This window comes from Thermobia domestica, chromosome 9 (assembly GCF_964235325.1).
Source record: "Thermobia domestica chromosome 9, izTheDome1.hap1.1, whole genome shotgun sequence".
Taxonomy (NCBI): Eukaryota; Metazoa; Arthropoda; class Insecta; order Zygentoma; family Lepismatidae; genus Thermobia; species Thermobia domestica.
Window position 1 is genome coordinate 1712411 of NC_137462.1, and position 26432 is coordinate 1738842.

A 26432-nucleotide genomic window follows, 5' to 3' on the forward strand; every position below is an offset into this window, starting at 1 on the left:
TTCACTCACTTAGTAAGGCACAGAAACTGCAGAGAATACTTACCAGCATGTACTACTTGTAAAACCACAAAGAAGAGAACCACTATATGTAACGGCCATTGGCCAGAATTTAACTCCGCCATTGGCACACCCTTCCACTCCTGGAAAAGAACAGAATGAGACAATCAATATATGTTTTAACAAAACAAGATCAAAATTAAAAGAACAGAAAGTAGAACGAGTAAAATAATGCAAAATATTTTTGCGGAGGGGTTCAACGTCCCATGGTTATGCTAAAGAAGACGGTAATTAAGAGAATGAACGACGTTTCATGTGAACCAGTGCGAAATTCAAGGGTATACTATTGACTTGACAGTGCAGTTTGGATTATTTTCTTAAAGGAATAAATCGATTCTAATCAACTGAAAGTATGCAACCCAACTAACTCTGATGTGAAGCGTGTCGTCAACTTTAGAAGGTTGATGCGCGTATCGACAGGATCGGAAACTCATTTTTGTTTCATTAAGTTTGCGAACAAGGAAACATATTTTATTAAATACGTACTTCTTTTAGGGACCAAGACAGTTGGATTGCTAACCATTTTATTTTCCTGTAGATTACAAATAACCAGAAGTAACTGTATCCGTAATACGTAGCTAATAATGTTCGTTGTACAAAGATAAAATATGTATAAAATCGTTCGAATAACAAACAAGTATATTTATAAGTTCTATAGTATTTTATGATGTTTTGTAATGAAGCATGATATGGGGGGTTCTTCCTAGAGTTATTTATTTCACATAGAAGTGTATGGCAGACAGTTTATTTCACAAAACATATTCTGGTTTAATAAACATTGTTAAAATAGAATACTTCAAAAATAATGTAAAACGATTATGTAATAATGTAGAATAATGTTTACTGTTGAACGATTATTATTCAATTACGTTTTCCAGTATTTTTCTAAAATTGATTCCATGAAAAAACAATACTCCTCCCGGAATAAATATAAAAAATTAGGTTAAAGTGATAAAAGTGCAAATATTGAATTTTTCAGAAATGACGGACTAATGAGCTTGACAAAAATGAAATCTTTCAGTTTTATGTCCCACTATTATGACGACTAGGCTAAAAGAGACGATGATTATGAAAAGTGAATGAACAAAGTGGAAGGAAAATGGAAAAACCTCGAGAAAACCCATACACACGGTGTTTGTCCACCACAAAGTTTACTTGGCGCGAGCTGGGATCGAACCGGAGACCCTATGCACCAGAGGTAAACGCTCCACCACTGAGCCACCGAGGCCCCCTAATAAACTTGATAGTAATGAGGGAAGTACTACTTAAGACATTTATCTTTGTATCGGTGAATATGCAAAATACTTCGAAGCAACAGAAGATAGTTAAAGGTTTACGTACTGTAATGGTGGACCAATTGTTGTGTATATCACGCACACAAAAGAAAAGTTTCGAGCTGACATAGTTTAGTGGTCAGAGTTCTTACTTTGTAATTTGGAGGTTCTAGGTTCGAATCTTGTGGCCGAACGTGTTGATTGGTATCTTTAAACATAGTTATCAGATTTTTTCTTGCTAATAATTCGCGAATGGCATCAGATGCTGTAACTACGACTTTGTCAATTACAATAATGCTTCGACTATCACGATTATTGTTTCACGAAAAATAACACAATAATCTGAATAGATAATGTGTGCAAAATGAGTGATAATTGTCAAGATTGTTTCAAATCCATACATTAATTTCATATGTAAGGATATTATGTTGAATCTTAAGTAAAATATAAAAGTTAATTTTAAAAAATGTAATCCTAAATTTAGTCTATCTTTTAATTTTTATTTTTATTTGAACTTTCTAATTCACTTGTACTGCTGCTCGAGAGGTAAGAACGAAGCGCTTCCTGGAGAGTGGCAACTCGAACTAAACCTATTTCCGGTTGCATATGTAGTGGGATACATCTCGCGGCTGTGATAACTCGAATTTGGAGCGTTAACAATTGTAATTTTGATATCAAATTATTAACCGAGATAAATCGAGATTCACGATCATCAAGACCGAAATAATCAAAGTATTTGTCTAAACACAGAGACTAATTAAAAGAAACAAACCACGATAGACAGAAACAGGAACACAAATTTTTTCCGCATTCAATCCACTGCTCAAACTAACGTCCTAGCCTATCAGTGGCGGATCTAGAATGTAAAACTGGAGGCGGCAGCCAGAACCAGGTATCATGAGTCTAGCTTCAATTATCTTTGTCATTCAAAAGTTGGGGGGCCTAAGCCCCAGGCCCCGGGCTGATCCACCACTGTAATCTAGTTAAAACTTAAGGAAGCATCGAACTGCATGACTTAAGAAAGAATTATTATGGAAAATAACAACATATGCAGGAACTCTTCTTTGGTTATATGGTGCAGAATACCTAGGTTAAGTTCGATTCTCGGCAGCAGCTAGTGTGGTTTGGATTCAATGTTGAGATGTAGGTTGATCTCAGCCTTAGTGTTGAAAGGGAAGCTAAGCCCAAATCTAACTAACAGCAACATATGAACAGACAAAAACCTCTGGAATTCAATAGACAAAATGTAATCCATCCATATTTCCCATGAAGTTCCGGCTAAGTGAAAAAACATGTAGAAACACTTAATCAAAATCATGTGAAGTTGAAATGAATCACGAAAGGTAACAATAGAAGGATACCCTTCCTAACAAATAGCCTCGTGATACACGACACACATTGATAGAATTTGTGTCTTTGCAATTCAAAAGTGCATTACAGCGCAAGGAGCGGAATCGAGTTTCTTATCCTGACAATAAGTTCACGCCTCAAATGCAAATGACAACACACATGCAGAGGAAATAATTGTGTTCAATTTAAGTCACGCGTTATTCTTGGGCATATTGTAAGAATCCCTCCCTGCGGTAGTAATGCATTTGAGTAGATTACAGTATAAAATAAGCAGCGAGTCAGTTTGTCCATTTGCATCCTCTTCAATTACTCCATTTTCCCTTTTAATAAATACAACAGCGTATGCAGATGACTTCTTAACACAGATCAGGTCCATTTGCCATACCTTGGATTGTGCAATGGACGCTGAGCTATTAACAGACATTTATTTTTGCTTTGTATTTCAGTTGTTATCGAGCGGAAGAGCCCAGGCGGGAATAAGGCGCTCTTTGTTCTGTCCCGTGAATGACTCTACACTTTCAGGTTGACAAAGAGAAAATATTAGTTGGTAAGTGGTCGCAGGGACATTAGATCTATTACGGGGGCACTTGTGTTTCTCTCAACTTTCATTTTCATAATTTACTCCTAATGTAGGTTAGTTAAAGAAAGTGTCTCGTTATCAACAAAGGACGCCGTTACTCAATATATACATATATAATGTTTTTGTTACTATAAAGGAGGGGGGACATGGAATATGTAATGGTAGAATAGAGCCAATGAACCATTTAGAAATCAACAACCTTTTATTATTATTATTATTATTATCCATCCACAAAATATGCAAACATAATTATCTTTTCACTTAGAGAAGATACAAAAGTGAACATCTAAAAACAACAACATGAGATTTTCAGAACATTTTTTTCTCCTTCATACAGATACAAAATAGACGTGTGTACCTATTAGCTAATAAATAAATCAATGATTGCCAATGTCCGATTCGTTCATTCAATATAGAGATCTCTACACCAGCTCAATATGTAGGTCAAAGTAAATACAAAAGTGATTTTTTTTCTTCCTCTTCTTGGTTGAAACAAAACAAAATCGCTAGCGAATGGTTACGCTGATTAACGAGATTGTAAACATTATTCTTATCATTATTATAGTTATTATTCTGTCATCACTAGAGAGTCAGTTACGACAGTGGCGGCTCTTCAGGGAAGTAATATAAGTAAAAGTTAAGAGTCTTCATCCCGGCGAAATTAAAATACCGCTAATTTTACAGTAATTATGTGATATCTTCAAATAGATAAAAGATAATTGAAATATGGAACAAGAGCGCCCTAGACAATATTATTTTTACGTGAGGTACCGTTATCACAAGTCACCTAGTGGCTTTCCGTTTTCAGCCGTTTAGAAACGCGAAAATAAATGCCGATTTTCAAAATGGCTCGAAATCGAAAGCAGATAAGTGAGTCGTGATAACGGTTTCTCATGTAAAATAATATCGTCTAGGGCGCTCTTGTTCCACATTTCGATTATCTTTTATCTATTTGAAGATATCACATAATTACTGTAAAATTTGCGGTATTTTAATTTCGACGGGATAAAGACTCTTAAGATTTTATTGCTAAAAGCTGGGAGAAAAAACGTTATCGAACGTTCTATTTGTATACAGGAATTAGAATATTTAGGTTTAGAAAGCTCCTGATGCGCCTGTTAGAAACAGGGCATCCCAGCCCTGTGACCACGTGCACGCCGCTGGGCTAGACGTAGTTCAACCAATCGCCAGCAGATGGCTCTGGAGCAGACTTAGGCCCACGAATGGGCCGTTACGCCAAGTGGCTTCGAATTAGAAGATTAGGTAAAGTTTCTTCCCTTACCTGACGATGAAATTTTAATTATTTTTAACGATATGACCTTCCTCCAGAGCCACCACTGAATTGTGACATAATCCATCAACACAATTTCCTTTACCTCCTCCTCTCCTCTTCCACAAATGGTCCCCGGGTTCGATTCCCGGTAGGTCGAAAAAGTGTAAAAGCCTTTTCAGACCATCTCGAGTAAGGTTTTCCTGGGTTTTACTCATTAACAACAGACAAATATCGGGATGGTACCTAACATATATGTCCAGACCCAAGGGCGCCGATTCCAGGGGGGCCCGGGGCCCCTAAAAGCTCATGTGGGCCCCCGCATTATATTTACGAATATACAATATTTGACAACTTGAATGCAAAATTTGTCTTAAAATTCTGATATATGCCTTCTACGTCTGAATGGGCCCCCCAAATTTACAGAAAAATCGGCGCCCTTGTCCAGACTGCTTCCTTCCTTCCCTTTCCTTTGATAGTGTGATCGCCGAGGGACATTATTTTTCATAAGTGACGGAATAATATGAAAATAGATACCGAAAGCCCAGAAATCTACTTCCTATGACTTGTGGTTACGACATTGGGCCCTTATTATTTGAAAATTTACCGAAAGTCGTTTGTTTATTTCCATAACTGTTCCAATTAAACAAAACAACATAAGAGGAAGCTTGTTTATGAAGGTCAGGACAATATTCATTCTTTAAGAATTAAAAAAAAAGTGATGAAATAGAGTTTAATTAAAACATTTTTTTAGTGATAAAAATACTTCGACATTGAATAAATGTTATTTTTTTAATGTTGTTTTTGTTACCTTGGAATGTCAGAATGTTATATAAGTAAATTTCTTACTTTGTGCAATATTCCGATCTCTTCTGTATGCCAGAGGTTATATGCGTACATTATTTAATTCATACGATACGTTCGCTGATAAAACTTTTTCTCTTCCTATAATGGCGTAAGGTTAACAAGGCTTTTTCCTTACACAGAAGTTTAGCAGCAGTATTTTCAAAGAACAATTCAAAATGTTCTTATTATTTTCTTTGTTTCAAAAAAACTAGATTTGGTTTTATCAAAATCAATGAAAGTAAAATATAATTCACTTAAGAGGTCTAATCACTTCCGAAATTAAAATACCGCTAATTTTACAGTAAGTATGTGATATCTTCAAACAGATAAAAGATAATCGAAATGTGGAACAAGAGCTCGCTAGACAATATTATTTTGTATGAGGTACCGTTATCACGAGTCACCTAGTAGCTTTCCGATTGCAGCCATTTAGAAACGCGAAAATAAATCCCAATTTTCTAAATGACTGAAAATCGAAAACAGATAAGTTAGTCGTGATAACGGTATTTCATGTAAAATATTATTGTTTAGCGAGCTCTTGTTCCACTATTCGATTATCTTTTATCTGTTTGAAGATATCACATAATGACTGTAAAATTAGCGGTATTTTATTTTCGGCGTGATGGGGCCTCTAAAGTTGTGTTCAATTCAGATTTACTGATTTATTTTTATACTTTGTCAAAAAAAAAAAAAGAAAAAAAAGTCTTTGAATCTTCATTTTCAAAAAGCAGTGTTACTGCAAGGTGCCTGAGTTCCTGTAGTTTGAAAAATATATTGTTTTATTTTCAGTCAGAGGGTGAATGAGTAGTTAGCAGTTGGGGGGTTCGGGGTCCAATCTCGCAGTCGACAATGCAAGAAATTCCTTCTGAATGTAAGAAATGTTTCAGAATAAAAATTAAACTATTCTAAGTGCAGGAAACTTTGTTTCAATCACGCTGGGACGATGGTGTGGTCCTACCATTCAGTTTTTTTGGAGGTGAATTAGTAAATTGGGGGAACGGCTTCGTATACTGTGAGGATTGATTTTGTGTAATGACCTGTGCACTGATCATCTGCGCCGGTTTTAAGAACTCTTTAGTGGTTGAGACCCCACACTATACGTGGCGGGAAGGGTGACTCAATTGTATAGCGCTTACTTCTGATGCGTGAGGTTCCTGATTCGTTCCCCGGCGAAGTAAGTGTGCGGCTGACAACATTGTGACAAGAGGCTAAATTCCGAAATCATCCCTCTTGTCTACCAGCTGGAATAATTACTAGTTTGTGTTTCTAAAAAGGCAATGATTCAATATTTACAAGCATATATTATTTCATAATGCACTTGATGGGGCAAGGTCTCTGAATCACATCTTGTAGAGCACGGCAGCTAAGCATCTAAGGACGTTCCCACCTACAACACAAGAGCAAACAAGTTGTATTCACAACAGTTGTAAAACAAATCTCCAACTCCACTATTAGCAGAGCTCATTTGGAAGGTTTTTGCAGCTTGTATGCTCAAGGGGCGTGATCAATTGATTTTATTTGATTTTTTTCTATTTTAGAATACTCGTCAGCATTTGTTCTTTTTTTATTTCGTACAAAACTAAAATAAGAATAAGATTTTCCTGAATCCGCCCTTTTCTAACAACAACCACGTAATGCACATTAGTAAACATTAATTCACGTTCTCAGAAGCGGAAGGGAAGGCCACGCGCTGACCCTCAGCTGTTCCACTTTCACCTCTGACGTAACAGCAGAAGGGTTCAAACGTAATCCTATTCCCAGTGATCATGAAATGGTGCTCGAATCTTCCTAAGCATAAGTTGAAATTGGAATATCGAGGGTGAAAGTGGTGGAGAAAGTACATACAAGATAGCAAATTACCTTTAGGGTATGAAAGGACATGTGAAGCTATTTCATATATAAGATCATGGATGAGTGGATACAGTTCTCGCCTCTTGTGTGGAAGATCGGAATTGGTTGATTGATTGATTTTTGAGTTTAACGTCCCTTTCAGCAGCGAGACTATATGAGACGTGGACCTACTAATTAACGTGGAATCCAAACCACATTAGCTCCCGCCGAGATCGGAATTGGGTTCCTGCTGTAAGCAAATGTTCTAATCCCACTTTAATCAAAAGCTTAAAGTGTCACAGAACATTGATGTGAAAACGAACATTAAATTTGAAATAAATTATTTTATACTAGAAACAAATTTCACAATATCATTAGCATATCATCATATTTATTCTGCCATTATTAGCAGATCACTTGCCGCAACTGAGAAACTTCCATACTCCACAGTCTTTAGCTAACCTCTTCGTTTTCACGTATGATTTCTTTGTTTTGTATACGTCCATCAGTTGTAGCCCCCTTCTCCCCCTCCCTGTCTTTCCTGCCACCATACCCTCTAGCATGTCCCTCATGATATATTCCTTCTTAGCCAATGTCCCAACGACTTGCTCTCCCTTATTTTAATAATTTCTAAAATTGTTTTATTTCCACACCCTTTCGAACAGCCTCTCATTCGTTTTTCGCTCGACCCATCTATTTCTCTCTATTCTTCTCCACACCGACATTTCGAAAGCTTCCAGTTGTTTTCCATCATTTTTGCGTAATGTTTATTAGCGTAAAAGCGAAGTAAAATCGTTCAAACATGAGAGAAACACGAACCAATACATCTGGTTCAGTTCAACAAAGCCACATGGGTAAATGTGTATCGTCATGCGTAATATTCGAGAAAATCAAGATAAATGAATTTGTTCTGAAGCCTAAGAATTAATACCGTATGAGATGCACTCTACTTAGTAAGATGAAGCTGATAGGGAAGTAGACTCTTAATAAATTGTTTGTTATGACTTTAGCAAAATGACAGTACATGAGTATAGTTAATGAGATATTAACTTCTAAAGTTTAATCCCGGTGAAATTAAAATACCGCTAATTTTACAGTAATTATGTGATATCTTCAAATACATAAAATATAATAGAAATATGTATCAAGAGCGCCCTAGACAATATTATTTAGCGTGATGTACCGTTGTCACAAGTCACCTAGTGCCTTTCCGTTTTCAGCTGCTTAGAAGCTCGAAAATAAATGCCGATTTTCAAAATGGCTCGAAATCGAAAGCACATAAGTGGGTCGTGATAACGGTTTCTTATGTAAAATAATATTGTCTAGGGCGCTCTTGTTCCACATTTCGATTATCTTTTTTCTATTTGAAGCTATCACATAATTACTGTAAAATTAGCGGTATTTTAATTTCGCCGGGATGAAGACTCTTAAGTCACCTTCTTCAGAACTGTCCAGATCAGACACTGCTTGACTTCGATAATATGACGGAAAGTGGTAGACCTGTGCGGTTATGTCATTGGCTATAATAATGACAATAATAATATTAATCATAATAATAATATTAATAATAAATGAGAATATCTCTGAATGGAAATAGTATTGGGTGTCGTCATACCTTGTCCTACATTAAAGAAATTCTTCCTGCTCCATCCGATTGAATAAATGAAGCATCGCTGTGCGTGGGTGTGAGAGAAAGATGATCCTCAGTCGCCAAGGACTCCGCTTCATGAATTTAATTGTCTCCTCATTATCTGAAGCGTGCATTTCAAGGTCATTGTTGCGTCATCATTCTTTCTCTCTCTCTTTCTGAAGTAAAAGAAGAAGAAAAAACAGTGGAAAGGCACGAATTCTCCAGCACTCTATTGTTTCTCCACAGCAGAGGAACTTTTTTATCTCCAAAAGAAGATCCGGTTCAAATCCCTTCTATGGTCATCCTAAACGTAGTGATAGGAGGGTTGCTGGATCAGTAAGCTGTTATTTTGTCATAGAGCTATTTTTGTGAGATATTGTATTTGATCTATAGTAGAAAATTCAATAAATAAACTGGTAACTTCAAGAGAATGAACACGGGAAACTGGTAGAGAGAATCGAAATGACCAATAGTAAATCCAAGGTGAAGGAATTTGATGCACTCTTTTAAGAAACGAACTTTTGACGCTACTTTGCATCAAAGCTTCAATCTCTTCCTTTGATCACTTTTAAACACTGTTAGTCAAAAATTTGAAACATAATGGTTCATTATTCTAATATTGGCAGTATAGTTAACCTTAACTAGGAAAGGTCAGGTGAAAAAAAAAATTAATAACAATGGAAATCAGGCTTGAAATATCCTGACCACAAATCCGCAATTTATAGTATCGCTTGAGTCGGCTTAGCTCTTCGGAATTTGTGCGACGGAGTTTTGCAGGAGCATGGCGACTCAGTGATAGAGTGTTTATGTCTACTTACTCAAACCCTTGGTTCAAACTCGAGTTCTGTGAGTTACACTCATATATAGTATATACAAGATATAAGATCCAAAGTGCCCGCTTTTCGCATGAGAAAAGTGCATGCAAAATGTTGAAAGTAAAGAAATCGGCAAATACCAGTATATAACAATGAACACAATGGCTTCGGCATTGCCCCAGTCAATAATCGACCATGCAACATGCACCACAACAGAGTAATGTGGGTTGCCTCTATCACAGGCGGTATGGTTCAGTGGACATGTACGTATTCTAGTTTGCTCTCCGAATCACCATCAAGTCGAAGAAACAGCTTCATAAGCGATTGGATTTGATTTGTGTAGCTTCATGGGAAACTTTTCTATGGGAGAATCTGATTATGTACACCCCTATCTTATTTTATTTGTATATAGGCCTAGAAGGGTTAAACTGTGCAATATTAAACTAAAGATATTAGTATGTTATTTTTTTTACTTTGTAATTAGAAGCGAAATAATATCAGCAAATAAGAAGTAAATTTGACCGCAATTTTTTTGGTAAAAGAATTCAAATCACAATGGCAAAGGATAGCAGAGAACTCAAAGAAATCTCACTGCAGTCCTCTGAATAGGATTAAATATGTTCATCTGTTTTTGTGAATACCACTTTGTGGCCAAAGAAATAAAACCACTTTGTGATCTGTATGTGTATGCCCCGAATTCCATTCCCTGTAGGGTACTTGCATCGGATACAAAACTTGACACATATATCGTGTATAAAGCTCTCAATTGGTCATTTCGTTGGAAGATCATTCTCATTTCTTTTATTTAATTCCATCCATGGATAAGAATAAGGGCTTTTTACATTTTTTTCCGTGGTCCAGCGTAGCATAATCGCTAAAGTGAACTATCCCAGGTTCGATTCCCGGTGAGGGCACTCGATCTAAAAAGTGTAAAAAAAACTTTTTCAGGCCAGCCAGGTTTCCCTCACTTACACCAGGCAAATGCCGGGATGGTATCTAACATAATAGTCTTAGGCCGCATTCTTCCTTCCCATTCCCCGGATAGTGTGATCGCCGAGGGGGTCATCATTTCTCATACGTAAAGGACTAACATGGCCATAGATGCCAAAAGCCCAGAAAGGGATGCTCACGAGACAAGATTTATGGCTGTCTCGTCTCGAAAATGTGCTGTAAAAGTGGTCTCGACTCGAAAAATGTATATTTTTCTATTGGAAGAGCTGTGTCTTGACTCGAATTTTGTCAGGAAAATCCTGTCTCGACTCGTCTCGTCCCTAAGTCCAGAAATCTAAATCCTAAATCCTTGTAATAAAGCTTCTAGTAAGGAGATCTAATAGTTGCAGACAGCAAAGACATATGGAATGTTTATCTTCGTTACTTTAGTAGAGATTCATTCGATTTCCCATAAAAGACGGCCACCCACCAACAACAGACAGTAAACAAACGACTCCATTTCCCGTTGATTATGATAATCACTCCGGAGAGGAAGATTCAGAGACAAACACTAATTACAGCGTTTCTCTGTTTTAAAACTCGTAACTAAATAAACAAATGCAATAAACAAATGTTAATTTTTATTCCGCTAAATAAACATTTTTATGAGATATCACGTGACTTCTTCTTTACTATTGCGCAAACTGTGTTATGTAGATGTCTGTCTCCACTTCCCCTCTCCCTTACACCTTCTCTCCTTAAGCAAGGTTTTCCATGAATACATGAAGTGTTGTCTGATGCTTCGTTAACTGTATGAGTCTCGTAGAAGACCTGTTTGTAGTTCTAACTAAACCTTGGAGAGAATCGCACATAAAATGGGCCCGATTTTATCATCAGTTGAATTATTTTTTAAAAATATAACTATAAAATAAAGAATATTTTCTACAATGAAATGAAATCTTTAAGTTTTACGTCCCACGTTTATGCCGGCTAGGCTAAAGGAGACGGTGATAATGAGAAATGGAATGAAGAAAGTGGGAGAATACCGGGAAAACCCACTCACACGGTGTTTGTCCGACGTTTTTTTGGGGGGTCCTCCTGTTTACTCCCACTTTCTACAATGCACCATTTCATTCATTTCTCAACATTCCCAACACCGTCGTCTCTTTTAGCCTATTCATTTTTCAATTCCCAACAATCAATACGCCAAGTAGTGCATATATAATTTCCCGTAACAAATCAGGTTATTTTTCAGAGTATACAAGCGACATTATTATCACTTGAAAACTCATAAATTTTTGGACACCACGATACAGATAGAGAGGCACCTTAGGGATACAATTCCTTGATCTTAAAGTATTTTTTGGTGTCTCAGTGGTAGCTCTCCCTGCTGGTCTAGTGGATACCGCTTGTTAATTTCGTATAAGTGATACCGAGTTGAATTTCCGGATTGAGAGCCTTTGAAATTTTTACTATCCGTGATCGTGTCCGTCTTGTGTCCGAGTATTTGAAAAAGATCAATGGAAGAGTCAGGAAAGTGGTAGAGGTCTCACCTCTGGTGCATGGGATATCTGGTTCGATCCCAATTTGGGCCAAGTGAGCCTAGTTTTGGATAAATACCGTGTGCGTGAGTTTTCTCCCGGTTCATCCTTTTTCTCCAATTTCTTTATTTCAGTTTTATCACCTCTCTCAATATTACAGTCTCCCTTATTTTCAGAACATGATCGTTAAGACGTTAAACTCAAAGAAAAAATAGACCGCGGTGGCGCAGTAGTAGAGCGTTCACATCTGGCGCATGGGGCCTATGGTTTAATCCCAGCTTGCGTCACCTGAGCTTTGTGGTGGACAAACACCGTGTGCGCGCTTCTCCCGTTTCCTCCCATTTTCTTCATTCCACTATTTTCTTCATTTCTCATCATCACCGTTTCCTTTAGCCTAGCCGACATATTTGTGGAACGTAAAATTTAAAGATTTCATTTCATTTATTCCATATCAATATTACAGTCTCCCTTAGGACATGATCGTAAAGACGTTAAACTCAAATAAAAAAATATTCTTGATGTTCACTCATCTTTTATTTTGATACAAACACTGGCATCTAATTTAATAATGGTATCTATCCTAAGGGTGCCGATTTCTCTGTAAATTTGGGGGACCTATTCAGATGCAAAAAGCATATATGAAGATTTTAAGACAAATTTAATTCAAATTATGCTAAATATTGTAAATTTACAAATTCAATAGGGGGCCCACATGAGATTTGGGGGGCTTCGGCCCCCCAGGATCGGCGCCCTTGTTTATCACCATATTTGAACTACCTGAAAAATCTGAGAGAGCACTAAAAATGCTCACGTTCTTCCAACATTTCTCCCTTTCTCTGTTGGACTCCTGTAGATAACCTCCCCTTCCTCCGCCAAGGTCACTCAATCACAGCAGTGGAACTTCCTCACAAACAAAAGACTGACTGCAGGATGAGTGATTTGTAACAGATAAGAAAGGAACATACAATTGCATAATGCACTTCCTCCTCCGCAATTAAAAGGCTATAATTAAACTAACAGTCAAATCACGTGGGAAAAATACGATTAAATTATACAACAACAGACGGATTTTTTTTTCTATAGAATTTCATCCCAAATTCCTTTGTGAATTGATGCAAGGAATGCAAAATAACTCTCCGAAGAATAACAGTTGCGTAGATTTCATGTTTGTACATTGTATACTTACAAGTACTAATTTTATTATTATTATTATATGGTCAATGCTATTGAGAGTTAGAGCTCCCTCGTGGCTAAGCGGTTACCGTACGCGCCTTTGGCGCGGGAGACCCGAGTTCGATTCCCGGCGGGAGCTCATGTGGTTCGGATTCCACGTTAATCAGTAGGTTCACGTCTCATATAGCCTCGCTGCTGAAAGGGACGCTAAACTAAAATCAACTCAACTCAACTATTGAGTTATGTAATCAACTCTGACACAAATATAGACATAAGTTAAAATGAAGTAAATAATGATATACATCTCGAAAACTCATTATATAGGGTATTTCAAAACAATACCGACAACCTTTGGGAGGTGATTCCTGACACCAAGATAAAACGAAAAGTATAGATCAACCTGGGTACATAAATGTTTCCTTTCGGAGTTATATGCTGCCAAAAACATTAAAAAATGAACTTTAAAGGTTCATAGCTCCATAACTATGGGACCTACCGTAGTCGGATCAAGATTTCACTTACGAACTAGTATGTGCCCTATCCAAATATCCATGTTTCAGAATCCTGAGGTACATCCACAACAATTTTTATAGAGGAAGTTGGTGAGTACTTCAAATTATATGCCCGTAGCCAAACTCCCACAAAAAAAAATTGTTTCGTGAGTACCTTAGGATTCTGAAACATATATTTTTGAATAGAGCACGTACTAGTTCCTATCGAACCCGACTACAGTAGGTCCCAAAATTTTGGAGCTATGAACCTTTAAAGTTCATTTTTTAAACGTTTTCGGCAGCCTATAACTCCGAAAGGAAGTATTTGTGCACCCAGGATGGTCTATACTTTTTTGTCTTATTTTAGTGTCAGGAATCACCTCCCAAACGTTGTCGGTGTTGTTTTGAAACACCCTGTATATAGCACTTCGTGTGTGAGATGAGAAATGTCTCTCGTGTCATCACTCATCAGCAACACTTGTTCACCGAAGTCTTAGATCTGAAACACTGTTTTGATGTTACATCAGTGGCGGATCTAGAAGGTAAAAATTGGGAGTTCAACCAGAATCCAGACTATGATAGGTATATCATGCCTTTACGCAAATCATTTTAATTCGAAATCCGTTTATGCACTTCGTTAGCAGGAACTAGGAATAAAAAATGAATCATTCATTTCCCCAGTTACAGTAAGATATGAAGTACGAACTATCAATTAATAAATTGTAGGGATTTATAGGTAAGGTAGCTAAAGAGATTAGTCACAAGACATTGCGCTTTATATGGTAAAAAATTGTAATTAGCATTCAGACTAGAAATAGTCGGAGAAAATAAACGTTGAATATGAATATACACCTCAGTACTATTAATGATATCCTAGAAATGCTCTATGAGGCTCTATTGATAGAATACTATTGTTGTCACTGGGGGGGGCGGTGGCTAAGTGGCAGAGCGTTCACCTCTGGTGCTTGGGGTCCCTGGTTCGATCCCAGCTCGCGCCGTGTGGACAAACACCGCACTCGTGGGTTTTTTCGGGGTTTTCCCGTTTTCTCCCAGTTCCTTCATTCCACCATTTCATTCATTTCTCATCTTCACCGTCTCCTTTAGCCTAACCGGCATAACCGTGGGACGTAAAATTTAAAAATTTCATTTCATTTTATTTTATTTTTGTCACTCAAAAATTGGGCGCCCAGGCTTCCCTGCTCCCGTGCTACATCCACCACTGTGTTACGTCATTCATAGTACAAAAACTTTTAAATTGACAAACTGATTGTACGAACACAGTGAAAAGCATTTATCAACGTTTAAAAGTACGCAAGTCAATACACAATATATGTGCTAATAAATATGGTCTAAATGTTGTTATATCACAGCCTTCGTGGGACTCTCATTAACAAAAGAGTTCTTATACTTCTAAATGAAATTCAGAAAAGAATCATAAAATCATTTTTTAAAAATTATCTGACAATTATAATTTTCTTTGGTTTTTTACACAGTTTTTAAAAGCTGTAAGGAAAACTTGGAAAGTTTTTTTTTTTTTTTAATGTTTGTGAATTTCCAGAGTAGGCAAATGCATAATTCAAAGTTGAAACTCGAGAGAACTTTCTCATCAAAACATGATGACATTGTAAAATGAAGTCAGTACCCTGAAAAACTGGTAAGATTTTCTTTTTCAGGATCAGAAGCCATAATGAAACAAACGAGGAAACCACGAATTTCTAACTATTCATTGGTTCGATTCTCGTGTGTAATAGATTGAGAAATACATCATCAAAAAATAATTGCTTTCTACACGATTTGCATTGGTGCAAGTAATAAATTCTTCTGCAGTTCGGAGATCAAATCCATTCACACAGAAAACACTTTTCTTACTAGTAAATTATTATTTTATTATTAACATAAAAGTCATGACACACTGATTATGAAGTATGGAACAAGAGTTTGTTACGAAACCATAAAAATCATAATTGATAAGAGCAGTTGAGGAAAGCAGCATTTATGTATGTTAAAAACATTAACCTTTTTTTTAAAAAAAAAAAAAAAAACATTATATGATATATATTAACAAGACACACGTGTTCTATAATGAGAATGCCACGCCTAACTGAGCAAGTACGAGTCTTGCTTCATTCGTGGCAATCGAATTATTATTATTATTATTATTATTATTATTATTATTATTATTATTATTATTATTATTATTATTATTATTATTATTATTATTATTATTATTATTATTACAGTACAACCCCTCAAATCCGAACTAATTGGGGCTGAAGTCTGTTCGGATTTCGGGGGGTTCGGATTACCCGGGAAATAATATTACGTACTTATTTCGTCACTGAATTGGCGGTAAAACAACGACTGAGGTTAGACAGGGTGGCCAAGTGGTCGAAAGGGCAGTGACCTTGACTGGCGGGTGTACACTCATGTCCAAAATGATTGTCGCATATCTATAACTGTCTTCTTGTAAGAATGTAATTAGATAATGATTTTGAATAAATATTAAGTCTAAAAATGTTAAAACCTTAAAAAAAACTAAATTTGTGTGATTAAATCTATTTTTTTTTATTTTCCAGCTCCCTGAGAACGTGTTCGGATTTGCCGGGTTTTCGGATTACCGTTGTTCGGATTTGAGGGGTTGTACTGTATTATTATTATTATTATTATTATTATTATTATTATTATTATTATTATTATTATTATTATTATTATTATTATTGTTATTATTATTATTATTATTATTATTATTATTGCAATGATTATGCTAAATATTTACTACGTTCGCTGGAAGATCAATTTTAGTTCGTCATCATATTTAGATCACTCTCCATGAACTGAGAAACGTCCACGCACTCCGGCCATCAGATAACCTCACGTTCACGTAGCACATTTCTCTTTTAATACTGTACCGTCCATCAATTGTAGATTTATCGCTTTCTCCCTCTTTTATCTTCCACTGTTTATTTTATCATGTCCCTTAGGGCAGTGGTTTTCAATCTCTCAATATTCGCGAAACGGCAAATGATAGAAATATGTTGAGGAACTGAGAAATCGAAAACACCATATTCCTAGTTACACAAAGTAGAAAGTAATTTCACAGATGAGTCATTGAAAACTACTGCCTTAGGGTAGAATTCCTTTATAGACAAGTAAACAATCTGTTCTTCTTTTCTTTCTGTTAGTTATTGCCAATATTATACATTTTCTATAGTACTATCTCCAACTGGAGTACGGGGGCTCAATGGTAGATGGCTTCTCTCTGGATTGATCCTCTGGCCAAGTAAGTTTATGGTGAACAATATCGTGTTCGTGGGTTTTCTCGGAATACTCCCGTTTCCTCCCACACTCTCATTCCACCAATTTTTCCTTCATCATTCACTTGGCTTAATCATCCATCTCCCTTAGCCTAAAGGGCATATGCGTGGGACGTTAAACTGAAATATTTCATTTCAGCTTTACTCTGTCTCCAATATATATCTTCATTGACTTTTCACTTGACTCAGATGACTTTCAGTATTCTTTTGTACTTTCATATTTTGAAAATTAATCGTTTTTCGTCGCTTTTGCGTGCAATGCTGATTTTAGATTTCTCCCGGGAAGCGGAGGACCTTTTAGTATACGGAAGGTGAAATGTAATACTGCGAAAATATTGGTAATGTACATTGAGTATGAACGGAGATATGAATCCGGGAGGAATATTACCTCTTATAGTCACCCTCACATACATCACTATTTATATGTTTATTTACTTACTTGCCCCGCTAGAAAACAATATTCCATACGAAAGAATTGACGGTAGCTCAGCGGTAGACACCTCTGGTTCGACGAGTATTTGGTTCGATTCAGATTATGTGAATGAGATAATAGTTTTTTTCTCTGGGTTCTCCTGTTTCCTCCGACATACCCATCCCACTAATTCGTTTTCTTTAATCATCCATCTCCTATAAGCTACAAGTCATAAAACTGGGACGTAAGAAATTTCATTTCATTTTTTAATTCTTCTCCACTCCTACACTTTGAAAAATAATAGTTTCTCGTCCCTGTTGGGTGTACCTATGGTTCTTCTCCGTGGAGTACAGCACTCCATACGAAAGATGCGATGGATCATTTTTCTAAATTTTTATTTAGACTCACAACATACTTTCTTCTTCTTCTTCTTTCTGCATTCCTATCCTTGCTTTAATTACGTTTTTATTTCATGTCTTATTTAAAAAGAAAACTAGATACTTGGCGATAATAATATTATAATTTGTCATTGTTCTACATTCTTTCCTCTTATTTCTACTTTTGAACCTTCCTGCTAGGCTAGTGGCTACGTCACGGGCCTTCGGTGTGCGGGGAACTTGATTCAATATCCAGTGGGAAAGCATTGAACGCATTACAGTATCTCGGATTCCATCTGTAGGTCCACGTGTCATATAGCCTAAGCACTGAAAGGAACTCTAACACCAACCCAACCAACTTCGATGGAATCACCACTGTTTTTGTCTTTCTGTCGGTCATTTTTATTTTATACTTTTCGCATATTTTCCTTAGATTTTCTATCTTATTAATTTTATTTTCAGATTCCGCTACAAACAGCACTTTAGACTAGTTCAGTGGTTCTCAACCGATATGTCGCGGTACACTAGCGTGTCACGCAGTTCTCTAAAGTGTTTAGCGAAATTTTTAGAATTTAAAAATCCTGAAGAATTTGATAATAATGATTTAAAATCGGGACAGACTGTCAACACCACCAGCGGTAGCAGTAATGCTCGGTGCTATAGAGAGTTACCATAAAAATTAATTGGTTTCACTGTTATATTAGATATTATTATTATTATTATTATTATTATTATTATTATTATTATTATTATTATTATTATTATTATTATTATTATTATTATTATTATTATTATTATTATTATTATTATTTATGAAAGAAATATCAATGTCCTGGATGTTCAGTAAACTCGGTCGTGAGTAAGAAAAGGTTGAGAACCACTGAACTAGTTCAAAAATTTGCATATGTTATAATTATTTTTTAAGGGTCAATCAGAATATTGGAAAGAAAATATGGTGGAAAAAATATTGTAAGATGTTCCTAATTCTTTTGTTTCATTACGTGACTTGACCAGAAACCCTTTGGTTTGTATAAACTTTGTATTTGTTCATGTTAGACAAAAATATTTCAAAATGTGGAAAAAATATTAAAGAATATCTAGGGTATAAACGTTGACAAATATCGCAAGAAGAAATAAACCCAGAGACAGTGAATTGAAAAGTAAGCCATTTTGCATAAGAGCATTGTATCACGAGAAAATATTACCCATGCGTTACACAATCGAAACCAAAGGGATTCCCACAGATTACACGACATATAACATACATAATACAACACATGAGCATGCATTCCGTTGTGCGAAGTCGTGATCGCCGTCCTCGGAATGCCTAAGCACCTTGCGCAGCCTTGTTTTGTGTGAGCGCTAAATCTAAAACATTTGTTTGCAATGAATTTATCATTACAACTCCCCTCCCCCTCCCCCTCCCTTTGACCCTGCAGTCCCAGGTGGAAGAGAGTTGTCACGGAGAGAAACAAGGGAGGGAGACATGTCTTCAGAACATCCGTTGAATGTGAAGACCCCTTTCCTTTGCTTTGGTGTAGGACAATCAACGACGGCCATAACTCCTTCTCTTGTGGTCACCAAGGGCGTGGGGGGAGGGGAGGAGAGAGGACATTTTTATTTTGGTAGACGAGACTTTTTTTGTTTCGTATGCACAACCAGAAGCCAATATGGCTAGCGATAAGATCTATTACGGTCTCGATAGCACGTTTATTAGGAACATCATTTTCCCTGGTTTGACGTCCGAACGGGCGGATGTGATCGTTGCCTTACCAAAGAACACATGCTAACGAATAAATCCTTCAGCGGAAACTTAAAGGGAAGAATTGGATTCAATCTGCAGTTTACAATGGTATCAGGCAAAGTAATGGGATTCCGTCACAGTAGTATTATATGATGAAAACTAACCTTAGAATCTTGATACAGTATATGATTAAAACTCTTTTAATAGGATTTTAGAGAAAAAAAGAAAAAAAGAAATTGATTTAGATTACACTTCATTGACCGCATAGGAACATGTAGGGCATTGACATTATAATGTTAGTAGATAGTAATACGGCCAGGCTCCGAATTACGACCAGACTTTTATGTACAAGGTGGCAGGTTCAATTCTCGGTGAAAGAGAATGGAATGTATTATGGTAGTTCGGATTCCACCCTAGCTGTTGGTTAACTCCTCGATGTCGAAAAGGGGCGCAAAACTTGAATAAATATTTAAAAAAAAAATTACCGATAAGGGGTTGAACCCGGAATAACTGAGGGATGCACAGATTACGCATCTATACAAAAGAACAAAAGTTCTGTGTACAGGACAATAGGATATGGATTCGATATATTTTGTTGCACAGGTTCCAAATTTCAAAACCCCAGGGCGATCGGCCTTGAGATTTTTTTTTTAATGGGCGAAAAACTTGAGCAAATTTGTATAGGGAGGATACAAGTATAACACAGCCTTACAAAAATCAAACGTTTTGTGCAGCTGACCTCAGGAGATGGATTCGATGTATTTTCTTATACAGCATCCAACATTCGAAACCCCAGGACGATTGACCGTGCCAACTTTGTTTTGTGGGAGAAAAACGTGCCCTCCCTATCCAAAATCGCTCACAATAAAAATTGAGACGGTCAATCGTCCTGGGGTTTCGAACGTTGGATGCTGTATAAGAAAATACATCGAATCCATCTCCTGAGGTCAGCTGCACAAAACGTTTGATTTTTGTAAGGCTGTGTTATACTTGTATCCTCCCTATACAAATTTGCTCAAGTTTTTCGCCCATAAAAAGAAATTGACTCGGTCGATCGTCCTGGGGTTTCGAAATTTGGATTTTGTGTAACGAAATATATCGAATCCATACCTTGGGGGCCGCTGAACAGAACTTTTACTTTTTGTGTGGGTTGTTATCATGGAATATCAATCTTCACATTGTGGACCGTTCTCCCCATACTAATGCACCTCAAAAAGATTTGAATTACTGAACCAGAGCAACGATTTCAGTTTGATTGTCTACTGTGTGTGTGTACTTTTCCCATTTCCAGAGAGATGGTGTAACGTTCAATACAAATCATATGGTTACGTTGCGTTTAAGAGAACAGTTGTTTATTGATAGTCCAACTTTATCTGTCGTTCTGTTTGTCGAGTGTGAAAGGAAATATTCTTTTGGTTTAGCCTTCACCTTGAATCGATAACGGTTCCTCTCTCTCTCTCTCTCTCTCTCTCCTGTTAGACACACAATCTGATGAGTTCTCAAGTGACAGAGACGAAATTGGGAATGGAATCTCCCTCCGTCCAAACAAACCCAACTGAATACCAAAAGCTTCAGCGTAGAATGACAAAGCTCGTCCCCTGCTCTTTCAACGCCTCCTTTTCCTCTGATGTAAGAGGAATTGTTGGAGAGATTAGGTTAGAAGCAAAGGGCATCCGGAGAATATTGACAGACGAAGGATTGGGGAGGGAATCATTCAATATGGATGAGGGCTTCTGCAGGGGATGGGACATCAGACATCAAAGAACACCGTAAAAAATCAATGAGAATGTCATAGAATTAAACAAATAACATCACATCACTATTCAACTGTAAAATACATACACGGTGGTCTCACAGAGATATTAAAAAAATCACTTCACTAACTCCACTTATGTGAATCAAAACCCTCTTATAAGTGAATAATAATAATAATAATAATAATAATAATAATAATAATAATAATAATAATAATAATAATAATAATAATAATATGCCGATACCAAGCCATACCACAAATACCAGCCAAGTCCAGTACTTAAAAATGTTAAATACAAACTCTAGTGGGATCGAGAAATCATAACAGATGTAACGGTACCTGCAAACAGACCCAACATCACTGTTATCAATCAAATAGAAGACCAAGAAGTAACCCTCATAGATGTAGCATTCTCATAGACACACAACACAGGTACAACGTTCAGTACGAAAATAATATAAGCAAATATAAAGACCTGGCTGACGAAATCAAAAAGTTTGGGAAATGTCAGGAAGTTACAGTAAGACCAATGATTATCTCAACTACAGCAATTGTCCCTGAAAGTACTGTAAGACAACTTCAACACACAAACGCTAAACTTATCCTAACAAATCTACAAACATCAGTATAGTATTACTATGCACCTGTTATATGGTCAGAAAGTTCTTTGGAGAAGAAATCTTAAAATAATCTGCACTTGCCAGGAATGGCCATCAGATTACTAAGCTGAAACCGGGTTAAACTGAGATACAGTAATAATAATAATAATAATAATAATAATAATAATAATAATAATAATAATAATAATAATAATAATATACTAAAATTAACTAAAGAATTCATTCTTAAATAAAAATAAATTCTAGTAATATAAAACAATAAAACAAAAATATTTCTTATTAATAATATGTGTTACATTATAACTTATCTGATAAAGGCAAGTATATGTTGCCGAAACTGTAACACATTATTAGCAATAAGTATTTGCTTAGGTGAAATTTGGTTTTTTATTTAAAGTATACTTTCCGTATGAATAGTATTCAGCAGTTATCCATCGGCAATGGGGATACCAATCCACATTATCCATGATGAACTGATGTAAATCCTGACACATCCTCCTCTGAGGACCTGCCATTGAACTCAAGTTTCCCAGCTCCACTTACCTATAGCTGGATAGCGCGTTGATTCAAGCATGCTGGCCTTGTATGAATTGCACATTTGGCACATAATTTCAGTTATTAGCCGAAATAGTTAAAAAGGCTTCAACATTTCTCTCGATTGCTCCCTAATAACACACTTTGTGTCACGACATATTTCCCTTTCCTTGGGCATCCTTGTTCGGCGTAATGAATATTTGATTGTAAAGATAAATTTGGTATAGGGTTCTATTTACTGTGATATTTAAAGACATTAGGGTGATTCGGATTCTAACTTAAGAGGCCCCATCACCGCGAAATTAAAATACCGCTAATTTTACAGAAATTATGTGATATCTTCAAATAGATAAAACATAATCGAATAGTGGAACAAGAGCTTGCTAGACAATATTATTTTACATGAGATACCGTTATCACGATTCACTTATCTGCTTTCGATTTCCAGCCATTTATTAATTCAGCATTTATTTTCTCATTTCTAAATGGCTGCAAACAGAAAGCTACTAGGTAATCGTGATAATGGTATCTCATGTAAAATAATATAGTCTAGCTAGCTCTTGTTCCACTATTCGATTATCTTTTATCTATTTGAAGATATCACATAATTACTATAAAATTAGCGGTATTTTAATTTCGCAGTGATTAGGTCTCTTAAACTGTAAGTTCACGTCTCATATAGCCTCGGTGCTGGGAGGGAAATATAAACTTCAAGAAAGAACAAAAAAATGATTGTAAGGATTCAATTTGTTTTTGTTTAAAGAAACAAATTCACAAAAGAAATAATTTAGTGACAATGTAGGTACGAAATTAAATTATTAGCATTTTCGTTTTTCACAAAGAATTTAATGAGGCATTCATTATAGACATCTTAGATTACATTGTGCAGGGGCTGGGATCGAATATTTCTTTGATTCGCACAGCGCAAGTACAAAAACATTCCAAAACCGCGGGGTAAAGGGGAAAGGTGCGGTAATATGAATAGAAATAATCCTGAAATCAGATATATCAACCTTAGCAAATGAGACGCCGATTCATATTGCATAATGATTACTCGCCGTCTCTGTAATCAACTGCATTTGTTGATAATGCTGCTCATTCAACTGGAAGGTGTGTGTGTATGTAAGAGTACATGCATGGCTTGTGTGATGGATGACAGAAGCAATCGTGTGAAAATAGTTAGCAATGCAGCTCCTTCATCGGTACAACAGACAATGCGTACGTGAGATATGATTGATGCACGGATTGCACTTCTTTCAGCAATTGTGCTGCATCAGCATCAGTAGGCACCTTGTAAAGTAGTGAAAGATAACAGGCCAGTTGTAGACTAATGGCACCCCTTATGCACTGTAATATTTTGCGTTCCTCCCTCTGTGATCCTTTCATATAGAATTCCACGGAGCTCCAAGTCTTGCTGAACCACCCCGCAATACCTTTTAATTCCTTTTTGGGTCAAATGTCAAGAAATGTTGAAACGTGTCTTTAAGAGTCTTCATCCCAGCGAAATTAAAATACCGCTAATTTTACAGTAATTATGTAATATCTTCAAATAGATAAAAGATAATCGAAATGTGGAACAAGAGCGCCCTAGACAATATTATTTTACATGAGATACCGTTATCACGACTCACTTATCTGCTTTCGATTTCGAGCCATTTTGAAAATCGGCATTTATTTTCGCGTTTCTAAACGGAAAGCGGAAAGCTACTAGGTAACTTGTGGTAACAGTACCTCATGCAAAATAATATTGTCTAGGGCGCTCTTGTTCCATATTTCAATTATCTTTTATCTATTTGAAGATATCACATAATTACTGTAAAATTAGCGGTATTTTAATTTCGCCGGGATGAAGACTCTTAATTATTTTATATGATAAACCTAAATACCAAATTTCAAGTCTCTAGCTTCAAGAAATTTCGAGATGTAGGTATTCTATTCTAACAGTTGCAACTCTTCTCCCTCTTTCATCCCACCTCTATCCTAGAACAATATCAAAACGCTTAATCACGTGACAGATTATTTAGAATGAAAAGTCTATATACAGGGTGTGTCCCAAAAGTCATCAAATATACTTTCTAGAAAAGAATTTATTAACAAGATCTGTACAAACTGTTATTATTCTTCAAAAGTACTCTCCATGTGCATCTACACATTTTTTTTTCCAACGACTCTCTCATGCCTGGTAGGCCTCTTCGAAGGCCTTGACGGGAATCTCCTTTATAGCTGGATACCCTCAATGCTGTCAAAACGGTGCCCTTTGCGTACTTTCTTGATCTTAGAGAACCCGGAGCGAGGTTGGGACTGTAAGGTGGCCGCAGCAGCCTTGCCACATTATGCTTCGCCAGGAACTCACGGACGCGCAGAGATGTGTGGCTGGGCGTATTGTCGTGATGCAGCAGCCAAGGTATACGTGATGTCTTTTCGCACGCGAATGACTCTTTTCTGCAGCAGTTAATGAGTTTGAGCAGCACTTTTGTCGGGTTTTGTGCAGAACTGATCATTCAACATTGTTCGAAAGTATTCACTATGAAATGGTCTCAAAACAGGGGTGTATTAAATCAGCGATCTTGACGCTACCATTGCTCAGAGCAAACTAGCCAAAAGTACATTTGAAAACTGAGAGTCTCGCTCACTTAACTCAACACTATCGAACGTACTGCGACCTGTTTTCATTACTTTTGGGTGACACCTTTTGTATCAATTCTTTGAGTTTTACGTTTCGAGGTTATGCCGTGTGGGCTAAAGAAGATGATGATGATCAGAAATGAATGAAATGGTGGAATGAAGAAAGTGGGAGGAAACGGAAGAATCCTGAAAAACCCACGTATACGGTGTCTATCCACCATAAGTCTACTTGGCACGAGCTGGGATAACCACGGACCCAATGTACCAGAGGTGAACGGTCTACCACTGAACCACCGCACCCCCTACTTTCAGAATTGTCTTTCCTCTTTGTAACTTTGATAATATTTTATTAGTTTTTTATTGCACGCAGCTTTCTCAAGATTCTTTTCCATACCCACATTATAAACATTGCTGAATTCAGTAAGATTAAGTATATTGAGTCTGAGTTTTGATATTGCAAACAGTTTATTTATTGATTTTGCAAATTTCCCCTTCAATTTATACTACTACTCCTTTCCCCCCGGGGCCGCGGTGGCTCAGTGCTAGAGCGTTCACCTCTGGTGCATGGTGTCCTTGGTTCGATCCCAGCTTGCGCCAAATGAGCTTAGTGTTAGACAAACACCCTGTGCGTTGGTTTTCTCGGAGTTTTTCCGTTTCCTCCCACTGTATTCATTCCACCATATTATTCATTTCTCATCATCATCATCTCCTTTAGCCTAGCCGGCACAACTATGGGACGTAAGCCTTAAAGATTTAATTTTTTCCGCCCCCCCCCCCCCAATACTATGTGTCTAGCTTAAAATGGTAATGACCTTTTTTGCAGTTGTTTTTAAAGTTACAGAATCAGTAAAAAGAAAAAAATACTACGATTAACCAAGAATAGTCGTCTTCTTAATTGGCTTAATGAAAAGTGATTTTTTTATTTTAAAAAAAGCCTGGTGTTTGTTTTTCTCGTCCACTTTTTTTTATGAGATAAATGAGTGTTTGAGAATTAAGTTAGTTAGTTAATTTCGTCGTTTAACTCTTCTCTACTTTGTCTTCTGCACAGCATAACATTACATGTCTTTGTTTGTTAAGAGAAAAATAATTTTTACAGCTGACACGTTTCAACTCCGGAAATGTTATTTGTTATTAAAATTCCTGCTTTGGCTTTTTTTCTCTTTCTTTCTTTCTGCAGCTTTAAAAGTCATTAACTTTTTTTTTATTGTTGTTGTTTTGCATTTACTTTCAGTAACTAAAATTGTTTGTTAACTTTTTTTATTA

The 26432-nt window shown here is 36.5% G+C and overlaps 1 protein-coding gene across 1 annotated transcript in view; it reads right to left on the reverse strand.

The window, feature by feature from the left end:
- The window catches only part of tnc (tenectin), a 189880-nt gene that overhangs the window by 115767 nt on the left and 47681 nt on the right, over window positions 1–26432 (reverse strand). The window contains exon 2 of the mRNA XM_081770436.1: window positions 44–140. Coding sequence (XP_081626562.1) covers window positions 44–122 — 79 coding nt within the window. The 5' untranslated portion in view covers window positions 123–140. The remainder of the gene's footprint in view (window positions 1–43; window positions 141–26432) is intronic.